At 38.1% G+C, this 15854-nt stretch overlaps 2 protein-coding genes across 4 annotated transcripts in view; one reads left to right on the top strand and one right to left on the bottom strand.

Annotated features, from left to right (window-relative positions):
• The window catches only part of Fto (FTO alpha-ketoglutarate dependent dioxygenase), a 390959-nt gene that overhangs the window by 141599 nt on the left and 233506 nt on the right, over positions 1 to 15854 (top strand). The gene's annotated exons all lie outside the window — the stretch shown is intronic.
• Positions 1734 to 2362, bottom strand: LOC125358351 (translational activator of cytochrome c oxidase 1-like). The gene has a single exon (XM_048355447.1). The coding sequence runs from the start codon at positions 2250 to 2252 to the stop codon at positions 1734 to 1736; it is 519 nt and encodes a 172-aa protein (XP_048211404.1). The 5' UTR covers positions 2253 to 2362.

Here is a 15854-nt window from a genome sequence, read left to right as displayed (position 1 = left end):
CGCCATTCAGATATTTGGATGGCACCTCATATGAAATTAATGAATTCCAGGTAGATTATGATTATGATATAAAATAGGAAGGTATATGCTTTGCCATCATCTTGAGTCATTTCACTGATCCACTTCAATCATGTCCCCCCAGCTCTTGATTTCCAACTACTGAAGTCTTGTAGAAGTACTCAGTTGAGTTTCCTAGAAGCTTTTTTATTCTTATTTGCCTAAGGCAACTATACAGCAACTTAACCAATTCATGAGTAGGTAGATGACAGGGATGCAAACATCACTCCAGGCCTTGATGGGTGGTTGATGCTCCTGGACTTCCTTAGAAGTAAAAAGTACCAAGAGCTAGGCTTCTGACTCAGCCCTACTTCTTCTTCTCTGTCCCCATTTTCTCTCTAGTTCCCAGAGGGCACAGAGGCCACACAAAGAAAATAAAGCTAATTTACTCCAGCCCCCACTACCCTGGTCTTCCCTCTGCAGTCTTAGTCTTAGAGCAGGACCTAACACAGGGCACCATTGAACAGCCTGTGCTTTATGGTTTGTAGTATGTTGTAGGTGTTTGAGAAATGTTAGCTACATGACTGAATACAAGGTTAGGCCATAAATGAACATTAAACAACAGAATGGTCCAGACAGGGCCACATTTCTATGGACAACCAAAAATAAATAAATCAACAACAGTCCTAGAACTAGAGTAGAGAACTAAGTATGTGGAACTAAACTGAAAGTTAATCCAGAGGTCCTAACAGTGGGACCCAAATTCAGGACAACTCAAGAGCCATACAATGGCAATGCATCAGCCAAGATCAGCCAGTTGTTATTTAAGAGCACTTCCTGTACATAGATAGGGTTGTTCCCCATAGGAGTGAACTACCTGGGATCAGAATCATATAGCTGGCTGGTCCACTCTGCTAAGCAGCACCATGGTGGTGTAATAGTTCCTTGGCCTCAATGCCACAAGCCATCAACATAGGCCTCCTAATTGCTAGGCTTCCCACCTGCTTCTGATCTCAGAGATCACTGCAGAAGCCTGGGCTCCAGGATGCCACTGGCCTAGGAAGAAGCCTGGGATCTGCACAGCCTGGTTAGCCTTGTTACTCAATGTTGTCATAGACTTGAATCACATCGTCATGGTTTCCAAGAGCTTGGATAAGGCAAGCAGCCTGCTCTAGGTCAAGGTCAGCCAGCTTCACCTTTGAGTGGGCGATGAACTCCAGAGAATAGGACACAGAACACAAGCCAAGGGAGTCAAGCTTCTTCCTCACTTGATGCAGTGAAGAGGTATCACAAATAAATTGACACAATTTTTTTTCTTTATCTTCAGCTTCCTTGACATCTTCAGCTCCTGCTTCAATTGCCAGATCCAAAGCTCTCTCTAGGTTCACAACTTGCTTCTCTTTGTCCTCCACTCCACCCATGACCACCCCCTTTTTGTCAAAGGAGTGACATGCCCCTTCAGCCATCACTCCCCCAGAGCAGCTCATAGCTCTACCTCTTTTCTCCTTCTTCTTGTTTTTGTGACAGTACTGGGGCTTGAACTTGGGATCTTATACTTAGCTTCTTCTCTCATGTCTGGCACTCTGCTACTTGAGCCATGCCTCCATTTCCAGCTTTTTCCTGGCTAATTGGAGATAAGAGTTTCATGGAATTAACTACTCAGGCTGGCTTCAAACTTCAGTCCTCAGATTTCAGCCTCCTGAGTAGCTAGGATTACAGGTGTGAGCCACCAGTGCCTAACAGGAGCTTCCATTCTTGTTCAGGATATGTCTTATGTCCAGTTGACACCTGGAGCTACTGTTTGACAATGCCTCAAGGAGCAGAGAAGAGCCACCAGGGCCTCGGCACCCATACAGCAAATAAATGTCCTTTGTTTTCTCTATTTTCAGAGCTGCCTCAATCGTTGACTTAGGCATATGCTTGCTGCAACACACGTCTAAGATGTTAGCCAGGTTGCTGTTGAGCTCAGAGTTGGGGCCTCTATCTTTAACAGCCAAGTGGATACTGAGGCTGAGTTTAGAGAAGATGCGGCTCCTTTCCAAGTCCTTGGGACCCTTGATGTGCTGGACTTTGGACCATTTGTTGTGCTCAGCGTGGGCAGCCACGGAGACGTGCAATGTCCTGCCTAGGGCCTGGCCAAAGCAACGGTGTTTGGGCTGGGAGGCGTCCGGGGGAGCTGCGCGGATCCCCGGACCTGGCACCCAGAAGAGTCGGGTGACTGCTCTGCTCAGTCTGGGGGCAGACCAAGATGCCATCGACCCCAACCCTGGGCTGCAAACTGCGAAAAAAACCAAAACCCTAAAACCCAGGAGTGCCCAAGGCGAGCTGGTCTAGTCTGCTGTCGGAACAAGCAGGATCTGAAGCTGAGGCCCACCACGGAGAGTACCTGAGCCATAAACGACCCTGCGCTGTCCTCCCTGCAGCCGGGTGCGAGGATTTTGAGAGCTTGTAATATTTTACATATTTTTATACTACACAGCCCTTAGAACCTCATACAAAATAGGAACTTATCACATAGTTAGATAGAACGTTCTATTTTTCGCCGTGGCTATTAGCCAGAAATCATAGCCACTTTCCGCAGCTGATAAATACAATTGGTGTGAAGTGAGAATAAGCAAAGACGAAGCTCAAAGATAGATCAAGGGGCAGATATGGAAAGGATGAGTGGCTGCTGCTTTTCATTCCTCACTATTATTTGGAAAGTTCTGGTCTCCACATTTCACTGGAGAGGTAGAGAGAAGTGATGGCTTCATTTATACACAGGGGGGAAGAAGAAAATGACTATTGTCAGCTCAACCTCTAGCTCATCTCATCTTTCTGTTTCCCCAATAGAGTTACACAGGAGAAGGGTAACGGGGGACAGAGCCATTGCCAAAGTATGATTAGAGGTTGTTTTGTGTATTTAGAAAGCAAAAATGAATTATTAACCCCAAGAATCTATTCTTTTTTACACAAAACACCAAAGTAAACATTCCACAAAAGTTAATCTTAAAAGAAGCAGGAGAGGCCGGAGGGAAGCTGTGTACCTTTGATATCATCTTCTCTTTGTCTTGCTTATGTTTTGTTTTGTTTTACTGGGAGATTGAACCAAGGTTTGCATGTGGTAGGCAAGCATTTTACCACTCAGTTATACCTTTAGTCTCATACCTGTTTTTTAAAAAAAATTATTAAGTAGTTATGCAAAGAGGTTACAGTTCCTTAAGTCAAGTTACGAATACAATGCTTCTTGATTAGTGTCACTCCTTCCATCATTCTCCATTTTTCCTCCTCCCATCCCTACCCTGCATGCTTGTTTTTATAACTGAATTTACTCTCCTTGAAAATGACATTTTGGGGAAGATTAACAAAACTAACCCAAGCTCATAGTGCCTTCAATGATGGCTATGTGCTGCCATATTTATTTGGTAAATAAGTACCCCCTTTTCCAGGAATTACTTTATTGAACATCTCCATTTGTTTCTTTAGAAAAATGTCTCCTTTTGGGAGGCACTGGTGTTTTACTTCAATCCTGGCTATTCAGTAGGCTGAGATCTGAGGATGGTATGAAGCAAGCATAGGTAGGAAAGTCTGTGAGACTATTATTTCTAATTAAACACACAAAAAAGCCAGATGTGGTGCTGAGGCTTTAGTGGTAGAGCTCTAGCCTTGACCAAAAACCCTCAGGGACAGTGTCCAATCCCTGAGTTCAAGTCCCAGGACCAGCGCATGTGTGCACATACACAAAATATTGTATTTTATTTTTTGTTGTTAAAGATACAAAATAATGTGTGTAGTTGATTTTCAGAGATGTTAATATGAAGAAAAATGTGTGATATGGAACTGATAAAGTATGAGCTATCATCATTGTAGAGAATTTACACATTATAACAAAATGTAAAGAAGAAATAATATTATTTATACTTGTCTAATTTCTTCTAGTGTTTCTTTCTATACTTGGTAACATTTATTTATATAAAATTAATGCATTATTGTAATGCTTTATAGTTTATTTCCCTATGCTGAACATTTCTTTGTAATTTTTTGAAACTATATCTTTTTTTTTTTTTTTGCCAGTCCTGAGCACTGTCCCTGGCTTCCTTTTGCTCAAGGCTAGCACTCTGCCACTTGAGCCCCAGTGCCACTTCCGGCTTTTTCTGTATATGTGGTACTGAGGAATTGAACCCAGGGCTTCATGTATGCGAGGTAAGCACTCTACTGCTAAGCCACGTTCCCAGCCCTGAAAATATAATCTTTAAAAGCTAGTTTAAAAATTAATTCTCTATGTCCATGATAGCAGAATAGGGCCCTAGTACCTGACCTAACAAGGAAACAACACTTGAAGAGAAAACAATGGACAAAATGGAAATAGTAAATTCTCATTCTAACTGAAAGGGAATACCAAAATCGAGAGACACAGGGTAAAAAGAAAAACGACTACAAAAGCAATACTTGCAAAACTGTTTGGTATAAATCAACTGAACAACTCATGGTGGGGAAGGGAAAGGAGGAGGGGGAAGGGGGGAATGAGGGAGGGAGGAGGTAACAAACAGTACAAGAAATGTATCCAGTGCCTAACTTATGAAAATGTATCCTCTCTGTACATCAGTTTGACAATAAAAATTTTTTAAAAAGTAAATTCACATTCTTTTAAATGTAAATAGAATAAGCTCTCTAATTATAATGACTCTAACTACATTCTTTCTCCCTTGACCAGATGTTCCCCTGGGTATCCACCAGATGCCCAGTGAGTGTCTGGAACCACAGATTGTACTGAATCCAATATCAACTTTTCCTTTTCTTGTATAGTTGTGATAAAATTTAATTTGGTACAGTAGGAGATCATGAGTAATTTGCTAAAGAAGAAATCAAAAGGGAAATTAAGATATTTTGGGAGAAATAAAAATGGAATTCAACATATAAAAATTTCCTGGATACAACAGAAATATTTCTCAGATGGAGGTTTATAGTAATAAATGCTTACCTGAAGATAAAGAAAATGCCTCAGATAAATAACCTAAATTTATACCTGAAGAAACTAGAAAAGTAGAACAAATTAATTGCAGAGTTAGCAGAAGGAAATACTTAATAAAAAAAGAACAGAAATAGATAAAGCTGAGTGTAGATAAACAATTGGAAATTTAAATGAATTTAAGTTGTGATTTTTTTAAAGTTAAACAAAATCAACAAATTTTAGCTAGAGTAAGAAGAATAGAGAAAAGAAAATTGCAAACGTAAGCCAAAGCATCAGAGAACACATCATAGGAATATAAAGAATCTTTATATGTATAGCTTTGTGTCAACAACTTAGTAATGTTGAACAAATGAATGTAGAATACATGCAATCTATTAGGACTGATGGATGATGAAACAGAAAATGGAAATCACTTTTTATTTCAGCAGTACTAGGTTTGAACTTAGGACTTGGCCCTTGGTAGGCAGGTGCTATCTTATTTGAGTTCTACCTCTAGCTGTGGAGTAATGATACTGAATTCATAATGAAAAATCTTCCAACAAAGAAAAACCTACATTTTTAAGGTGCTTCTGGCTTCACTACCCAACATTTAATGAAGAGTTTACACCAATCCTTCTTGGGCTCTTTCAAGAGACTGAAAAGGAAAGAACACTTCCAGACTATGCTATGAGGCCATGATCACACTAATAATGAAGCAGACATCTTTTTTTTTTGTTGTTGTTGTTGTTGTGGGGCTTGAACTCTGGGCTTAGATGCTCTTCAGCTCAAAGTAACGCTCTACCACTTGAACCACAGTGCCACTTCTGTTTTTCTGGTGGTTCATTGGAGATAAGAGTCTCACGGATTTAACTGCCTGGGCTGGCTTTTAACCACGATCCTCAGATCTCAGCCTCCTGAGTAGGTAGGATTACAGGGCACAGGTGCCTGGCCCTTTGTCATTGTTTTTAATAAAGCATTTTGCTGTAAAGGACCAACTTGAGGAAGTGTTTCCTGATCAAACACTGCTCCATCATTTTGTCTGCTGGTATGATATTTTCTTGAGAACATCTTTATGAAAACTGAAAAATTTCTAAAGTTTTTACTGTCACTTTGAATGAGCCTGTTTCTGAAGGGACAATTGCTGCCAGTCCTTTGGCCTTTAGTATTTTTGCCTCTGTGTGTGTGTGTGTGTGTGTGTGTGTGTGTGTGTGTGTGAGTGTGCACGTGTGATCTCTGTCTGTCCATACACAAAGAGGACTATTGCTGGCTTATGGGCAGATAGTTGAGATTGGATAGTGAGAGATTAAGATAGGTTTCTGGCAAAATCTTTCCCTTGATGGAGGAAAGAAGAGAGTGTGCTCTTATACAACCAGGTGAGAGACTGACTGAATTGAGGTGAGCTTTGTAACACATCCATGTATTTCTGTGGCAGGGACTCTTGCAGGTTCGAGCAAACCATGAGGCCTTCCCCACTCTGCACAGCTGCTCCCTCCCCTGCCTACTCCCTTATCAGGGTGGCAGCTTGCAACAGCAGCACACTGAGGAGCTCGCTTTGCCAAGGCTCATTCTGAGTTATTCTGAGTTAGACAGTGAACACTTTTCTCAGGTCTAGGTAGCCTGCTCTTTCAAGAGAGACAGCCACATGACAGACTTCTTTGCCCTCCCTTAATTCCACCGATACTGCACAAGGCAAATTCCTTGCCCTACTGGCATACTGAGCTCCTTCCCCTTATAATTAGTGCTGCTATTGATTCTGTGTTTTTATATTCACTCTGAATGTCCCTGGGAATCCCGAAATGGAGCAGGTGTTGACCTGTGTCTAAACTAATGTCTTGCCAGAAGATTCCCCTCCCCCTTTCACTGGCTATTAAATTCTGAAAATGTTCTCACTCATGGATGTCCCCATGTCTAGGAAAAATAAGGTCATAAATATTAAGATTGAGAGATGAGAATAGACAGGTGAATAGACAGGTGAGGAGGAATGAAAAGCTTCAGTGATTGCGTGAAGTGGGGAAAATTGGATTTCACTACTGGACTTATTTACTTCAAGACTGCCTTCAGCAAAGCTGCTGATGGTGATGTTAAGAAATTTGGGTGAAATTGTGCTAGTGACACACTGGACCACAGAACCAAGGAAGTTGGGGTGGGAGGCAGATTTAGGGCAGCCACCTGTCCCATTTCTCTGTAGGAAAGAGGAACTTAGGGTAACTTAGTGTGCAGGACTTCTGTTAAATTCAGAAAGTCTCCGGCATAAATTGGTTAGCCTAGTATAAATTATGCTTTTGCATCTATGGTCTTTCCTCTGTGAGATAAGATTTCATGCTATGATGAATGTCTAGAGCTCTCTTTACCGATGGCTAGGGCAAGCAGGAGAGAATGAGAGCTTTTTTGCTTTTTACTGATATTTTGTTGACTAATCTGTAAAGACCGGTCCCAGTTGTAAACAGTCTATTTTTACCAATATTCTGAGACAGCAGGCACACATTCTTGAAGTCTTACTTTCTAAAAATCAGTAGCAGTAGTATTTGAAAATATATCCTTTGAGATGTTTCATCCTTGAAATCTGAGTCACTTTTACAAACTGAGAGTTTTATATAAATTAAAAGGTCTTAAATTAAAATTACTAGGCTTTTCTTTTTTGAAAAGTCATGAAGGATTAGACAGTTGGAAATAATTTCAAAAGCGCTGTTTGATTATAGAGTTGCCAAAGATTTCAATAAAGGTGAAAGTCCCAAATATTCTTGTTGCTGTTATGTTTGCCAGGTGGCCCCTGTCATGCTAATTGCTATTCAGGGACAAAAGCACTTAGTGAATATGTTCATTAAGATGATTTTCTCTTAATGATGTCTGTGACACGAATATTCATATGTGGAAATAATAAAGCTTTTATTTGGGTTGATGAGACCCAGATTTGTGTATTTCCTAGAAAGTGTTTCAACTCTTTCTGGGAATCTAGCCTGGGGAACTCACTATAACTCCTACTTGTTATTTTTAGGTTTTTATTTTTGCTTGATTCTGAAAGCCCCTTAGGCAAAATAGTCAGGATCAACCAGAAACATGCAGGAGTGTCTCTTCCCAAAATCCTCAGAGAGGGCAAACTGAAGAAGGAATGGTGGTCTCTCAGCTTCTCTATCAGGCCTTAAAGCCAACTTTGAGGTTGAGTCTACTTTGATCTTCTGTATGGTCATATTTACATTTTCATTTAAATCTCTAAATGTATCATGGCTATTTTATCCTTGCCTCATATCACATTTTGTGCTTTTGTTTATACAGTTTTGTCACTCATTTTTAGTTGGATTTACTTGTTCTCAGCTAGTGCTCTTGATTGTTGTTTCTCCTTTTTCATGTATTCAGCCCATTAATGAATGGTCCATTGTATTTTCCTAAAGCACTGTGACTCTGACTTTTCATCAATTCCCCATGTCACTCCAGTCTTGGCCATTATCATCACTATTACCACCTATGACAACAGCTTCCTGACTAGTTAACTCCTCTTGTTTGTCTCTAGTCTGCTCTCGTATTAGTCAGCTTTTTGATGCTAAAATGACATAACCAAGGCAGCAGAATAACTTTATAAAGCAAAGAGGTTTATTTCTACTTGTTCTGGAGGAACTAGCTCAAAGGTTCACATTTTGTGATGATGATGGCCTTCTTGTTGGTCATAGTCCTGAGATGGTTTTCTCTCTCTCTCTCTCTCTCTTTCTGTGTGTGTGTGTGTGTGTGTGTGTGTGTGTGTGTGTGTGTGTGTATGTGTGTGTGTGTGGTCGTCTCTCTTCTCTTATAAAGCCACAGGGACTTGGTCATGGTGCTCCATCCTAATGACCTTATCTAATTCTAAGTACTTCCCTAAGGCCCTCTTCTAACTGCCCATATGGGATTAAGTTTGAACCCTTTTAATACTTTACAACGGGGATTAAATTTCAACACATGAAACCTTGGGGGTCACTCAAACTGTATCCAAACCATATCATCTCTTCTATAAAGCTTCCAGAGTGGTCTATTCAAAGTTAGGGTACATTTTCCTACTTAAAACTCACCATGATCTTCCCAGTGCCCAGAGTTAAACTCCAAATCCATGACTAGTAGAGGCCCTAGAGAGGACTTCAGAATTTGTCTCACTCTCATGCTGTCCTCTAGTGCTTGCTCCTTGGCCTGCAGTCACCTGGCCTTTCTTCTTCCCAAGTACATCAAGCTTTGTCTTACCTCAGGACTGTGGCCTTTACTATTTTCCCTGCCTTGAACATTCTCACCTGAGATCTTGGCATTGCTGGCTTCTCATCATTCCGATCTCACTTGTAAATGACCCAGCCAAAGTAGTACCCAGTTTCCAAGTATCCATTCTAATTCTTAAGCCTGTTACATTACCCTGCCTTATTTTCTCCATAGTATTTCACATCAGAATGTGTTTAGTTATTACAGATCTTCCTCATGAAAGCTGCCACTTTACTTTATTCACTGGGCCTGGTATAGTGTGTGGTGCCTTGTGGTTGTTCTATTTTTAAAAAGACTAATCTGTACATGCAAAGGTTTCTTGTGCTATTCAATCACAAGAGACATACTTTACATACTTTGTGGCTAGGTATTACTGGTCTCAAGATAGTAAGTAAGGTAGTCTTAAAAGATTTTCCAAATACGTTTATATCAAATATTTAAGCATGCATGTTAATATGGGTACAACTATTGTAACTGATTGAATTATAATTTATTATAATTAACAAGATAAGCCATATCATTATTAAACAAAGTTAGTTTATCTTGAGGTCACTCTTGCTGTTGATATTTTATAGGTTTTTGGACAATGTACAATGACTTGTATTTACCACTGTGATCTCATACAGAATAGTTTCATTGTCCTCATAACACCTTGTACTCTGTCTAGTATCCCTCTCCCTTCTGGCAATCTTTAATTTCTTTTTTATTGTTTCTGTTGTGTTATCTTTTCCTGAATGTCACAGAGTTGGAATCATGCAGTATTTTAGTCTCTACAGGTTGACACCTTCCACTTAGTACTATGTATTTAAGGTTTTTCCATGTCTTTTCATGGCTTACAGTTCATTTTCTTTTTTAAAAAAATTTAATTTTATTGTCAAGGTGATGTACAGAGGGATTATAGTTACATACATAAGATAGTAAGTACATTTCTTGTCAAACTTGTTACCTCCTTCTTCATTTTTCTCCCACCTTTCTTTCTCTCCAATTCCCCTGCCAAGTTGTACAGTTAATGTACAACATATTGTCTTGTAGGCATCACTGTTGCATTGGTTCCCCTTTGTCCTTTGTCTCACCATTTTGATGTTCCCCTTCTCTTCCCTAATTCAGATAAACATATATACAATATTCAGGGTACCAAAATCAAATACAGTGACAACAGGGGCTAAAACACAAGAAAAAAAATAATTTCACATAGAACATTAAAAATAACAAGGAAAACCCACTTTTTTCCATATCTTGCAGTTCATTTTGCTTAGCATCATCTTATATGACCATATGTACATAGCCATTGGACTGTTGTGGTCCGCTGCTAGGACAATCCTATATGTGTACTAATTATTACCAATGAGTCTATGTTTCTTTGGGTCTGGCTCAGTTTGCTGAGTATGATTTTTTTTCCCAACTCTTTCCATTTCCTTATGAATGGAGCAATGCCATTCTTTCTGATAGAAGCATAGAAAAATATTGTGTATATATACCACATTTTCTTGATCCATTCATCTACTGAGGGGCATTGGATTGGTTCTATATTTTAGCTATGACAAATAATGCTGCAGTGAACATGGTTGTGCTGGTAGCTTTAGTATGGCCTTGTTTGTGATCCTTTGGGTAAATGCCCAGAAGTGGGGTTGCTGGGTTATAGGGAAGGTGTGTGTGTATATATATATATATTAAATATTTTTTTATTGTCAAACTGATATACAGAGCGGTTACAGTTTCATACGTTAGGCATTGGATACATTTCTTGTACTGTTTGTTTAGGGGAGGTATATATTTAGCCTTTTGGGGAATCTCCATATTGCTTTCCAGGGTGGTTGAACAAGTTTACACTCTCACCAACAGTATAGTAGAGTTCCCTTTTGGCCACATCACAGCCAGCATTTGTTGTTATTAGATTTTTTTCTGGGATGAGGTGGAATCTCATTGTTTTGATTTGTACTTCTTTTATGGCCACTTCTTCATGTGCCTCTTGGCCATTCTAATTTCCTCTTCAGAGAACGCTCTAAGTCTTTAGCCCATTTATTACGGGGGCAATGGTTTCTTTGAGGATTTGTTTTGGGGGAACTTATTTTTTTGAGTTCTAAGTACATTTTAGATATGAGGCCCTTGTCTGTTGTATGGCTAGTGAAGATCTCCCAGTCTGTGGGCTTTCTATTTATCTTGCAAGCTGTGTCCTCTGTCATGCAGAAGCTCTGAAGTTTCATGCAATCCCATTTGTCCAACCTGTCTTTGATTTGTTTTGTTTATGGGTCTTTATTAAGAAAGTTTTGACCTATACCAAGGAACCCTAGTATTTCTCTTCTTCCTTCCTGTGATGTTTTGAGGGTATCTGCTTTTACCTTGTGGTCCTTGACCCATTTGGAATTGATTCTGGTACAGGTGATATGTAAGGATCTAACTTTAATTTTTTTTACAGGTGTATAACCAATTTTGCCAGCACCATTTGTTGAAGAGGCTGATAGTTTATTTTCTGTAGGGCTGCATGATATTCCATTGGTTGGATGTACCATACTTACTTGTCCAGTCATCTACTGAAAGAGCTCTTACCTTCTTCGAGTTATAACAATTATGGATAAAGCTGCTACAAACATTTATGTGCAGTTGGGTAGGCATAGGTTTTTAGCTCTTAGGGTAAATTCCAAGTAGTAGAGTTAGTGGTTTTGTATGCTAAGAGTATGCTCAGTTTTGTCAGTAACTGCCCAGATATCTTTTAGAATGGTGTGCCATTTTGCTTTTTCACCACTAATGAATGAGTCTTCCTGTTGCTGCACTTCCCTCCAGTTCTTGGCCACACTCTTTGGTGTATGTAATGACATCTTGTTGTTTGGATCCCTAACAAAATCTGATGTTGAACATCTTTCCAGAGCTTATTTGCCATCTGTGTAATTTTCTTTGCAAAGTGACCATTTTTGCCCATTTTTATTCATATTGTTAGCTTTGTTACTGTTGAACTTCAAGACTTCTTATCTTCTATTCTGTGACTTGCTGCTTGTTATATTGACAGTACTTTTTGTGGAGTGGAAACTTTTTGTTTTAAAAAAGTCTAGAAAATCAAGTTTAGTTTTTGTTTTTTTTTTTCTTTTGCCAGTCCTGGGCTTTGAATTCAGGCCCCTAAGCACTGTCCCTGGCTTCCTTTTTGCTTAAGGCTAGCACTCTGCCACTTGAGCCACAGCGCCACTCTGGCTGTTTTCTATATATGTGGTGCTGAGGAATTGAACTCAGGGCTTCATGTATATGAGGCAAGCTGTCTTGCCACTAGGCCATATTCCCAGCCCCAAGTTTCATTATTTTTTATGTCATGTCTTTGATGTTGTTGGAGTCATTGTCACATCCCAGATCATTTTATTTTTTGTCACCTTTAGGTCTATAGTATTGAGTAGTGTATGTGTATGATATATTGTGAGTTAATTTTTGTGAAAAGTATAAAGTTGGTACTAGACTCCTTTGTGTATGTATGTGTGTTTATGTATGTATGTACAGTTATTCCAGCAATATTTAGGAGAGTATCTTTGTTCATTGTATTTTCTTTTGTAAAATATCAGTTTATTTATGTGAGTTGAGTTTATTTTGGGGGTTTCTGTCTTTTGTTTTATTGGCTTGTCTATTCGTTTACCAATACCATACTCTCTTTATACCTTTTCCATAATTCTTCAAGTAATTGATTTGTTGTTGTTGTTTCTTTTTTGGCTGTACTAGGGTTTTGAACATAGGCCTCATACTTGCTAGGCAACTTCTCTATCATCTTAAGCCATATCCCTAGCCTTTTAGCTCTAGATGTTTCTCAGTTAGTGACCCTCCTAATTTCACCTCCTGTGTACCTGAGATTATAGGTTTGTGCCAACTATGCCTGGACTGTTCTTTGAGATAGTTTTATGAACATTTTACTTATGCGGGCCTTGAACCATGATCCTTGTCTCCTGCTCTTAAGTAGCTGGGATTTTAAACATGACCCAATGCATGGTTATTATTAGTTTTAAAACTTTCTTTTTTCCCTCTCAATATTTGTGTTTCCTGGTTTGGGTCTTTTACCTCATCATATAAATCTTTGAATCAGTTTGTCAAGATATGCTGGGAAATTGATCAAGGCTGGTGTTGAATTTACCCAGCAAGTTGTGAAGAACTGATAGTCTTGACAATATTGAATCTTTATAACCATTAACATATCTCTCCATATATTTAGTTTTTCTATAATTTCTTCATTATAGATTTCCTCATCCAGATCTTCTATATATTTATTTTGCACTGTTGAGGATCAACTTAGGGTATCATGCATATTAGTCAGTGGCTCTGCTTACTGAGAACTGAGATAGAACTCTAGACCGAAATATTGTATATTTTTAGATTTATGCCTAAATATATATATAAATATACCTGTTGTGATGGTTATTATGCTTTCAATTTCACATTTCCCTCATTCTTTGCTCATAAATAGGAAACTGACTTTTAATATTATCTTGTATCTGTAGCCTTGCTGTAATTTGTATCTTCTCTCATTTTTTTTCCTTAGCCTGACTAGAGGCTTACTGATTTTATTTATCTTTTGACTGAACTAATTTTTGGTTTTATTAAATTTTCTCTGTTGGTTTTCTATTTTTATTTCATTCATCTGTTTAAATTTTTGTTTCTGTTTTAAAAATTTGCACATAGGTTAATTTGCTCTTCTCTTTTAGTTTCTTTAGGCTGAAACTCAGATTACAGTACTCCCTTGGTATCTACAGGTAAATAGTTTCATGGAGACTGCTGTTAGAAAAACCCATACATGTTTAGGATATATAAGTTTATTACTATACTGTGCATTCTTGATTCATATTTCCCAAAGTATCACCCTACTTCTAGAAAGACATGCCACTTTTCAATCTTTCAGATTTTCACATTGTCACTTAAATTAAGCACATTAGGTTTACTTTGGTTTGGGGAACATTTTTTTTATGGGAGCTGTATTTAACAGAATTAATGGCTGGGAAACACTGAACATAACCATGATGATTTAAACACAACTGGTGGTAACTTGGCACTGAATGAGAGCTTCACATCAACTGTGCGTGTACCAGATGAATTAAAAATTAATCAATTAACTAATTAATTTCTGCACTTGCTCCAACTTGTGTAAGAAATCTGTGAATAGTGCAGGTTTATGCATTGATAGACACTTTTAAATATGCACATTTGATGTTTTTCTCTGAGAAATGTTTACCGCTTATTCAACAAATTTGATAAGAGTCTGTTGTTGTTTGGATATAAAATATACCCCTAAGAAATCTCAAGTGTTGAGGGGTTTGTTCATCTTATGGCTGCACTATTGAGAAGTGAATGGATCATAAATATTTAACCTCATGAATAGGGTTAATCTACTGATGAATTCAGAGCTAAAGGGACTATTAGGTGGTGGAGCTTGTTTGGTGGAGGTGGGTCATTGGGGTGTTTCTTTGAAGGGTGTATTTTGTCCCTGGTGCCCTCCTGTCTGTGTCTGCCACCTTGCTATCATGAGGCACACAGTTTTCCTTCATGATACCTTCTGCTATGCTATTTCTTTCTTTTCACAAGTGTGACCATGTACTGAAACTTTGGAAATCATAACTTGAAATAAACTTTACTACCTTAGTTCATAGCAGTTCTGTACATTTCTTGAGATTTCTTCTTTGACCTATTTAGTAGTGTTATTATTCGATCTCCAACTATTTTTTTGTTTTCCAAGCTATCTTTGTTTTTTATTGTTATTTTTTGTTCGTTTAATTCCATTGTGATTTTGAGGGCAGACACTGTATGATTGTCATTCACATTTGGTAATGTGTAGTTTAGAGCCTGAATGTGGTCTATTTTGGTATCTGCTACATGTAATCTACTTCTTAAAATTATTTTTATATAGTTTTACAAAGGGGTTTTAACTCTAAAAATCAGGTTCTGAGGACAATGCATCTTGATCAACATCACCTCTTCCATCGTTTTCCCCCATCTTTCCCTTTCCCATTCTACTTGCTACATGTGATCTTCATTGGAATATTTATTCTCCTGTTGTTGGATGAAGTAGTTAATTGATATCAATTATATATATCTTATATATGTCACATATATATATATTTATTGATGGAGTTGTTGAGTTCAACTGTGTCTTTAGTGATTTTCTGTCTGCTCTATCCATTCTTTCTTGACCAAAAAATGTTTACGTTTCCAACTATAATCATGTTTTTGTTTACTTCTCCTTGTGGTTTATCACATTTTGCCTTATGTATTTTGATGCTCTGTTGTTAGATACATATACATGAAGAATTGTTGCATTTTCATGGAAAAATGGACCCCTTGTTATTATATAATTTTTTTACTTATGACCTTTTTGCTCTGATTTTAGTCTGTATATACTTTCATATTTAAATTAAAATTTTATATTTAAATTAAATTCTTTGCTTACACATAAAGGTAGATCTTAAGATTTGATATGCTTTGATGTTTTCAGTGTTTTTGTTAATTAAAAGTATTTTAAAAGTTTATTGTAATATTCCAGAGGCAAAGCTACACGTCTGTAAGATAGAAATATACATACCGGTAACACCTATCTTGTATTCTGTGTGTAACAGAAGATGGGTCATGTGCAAAGAACTTCAATCTCTTTGTTCTTTATCCAGCTCAGGAATTTGTTCACTGCAGATTAGGAACTGTCGAGTTTGTAATATCACTTATTTTAGGTTTTAGAGTACAGAAGAGCCTATGAGTTGTTCAC

The sequence above is a fragment of the Perognathus longimembris genome, chromosome 10 (assembly GCF_023159225.1).
Source record: "Perognathus longimembris pacificus isolate PPM17 chromosome 10, ASM2315922v1, whole genome shotgun sequence".
NCBI lineage: Eukaryota > Metazoa > Chordata > Mammalia > Rodentia > Heteromyidae > Perognathus > Perognathus longimembris.
The sequence above is the reverse complement of the archived record's forward strand: the minus strand, read 5'-3'. Positions and strand labels throughout refer to the sequence as shown.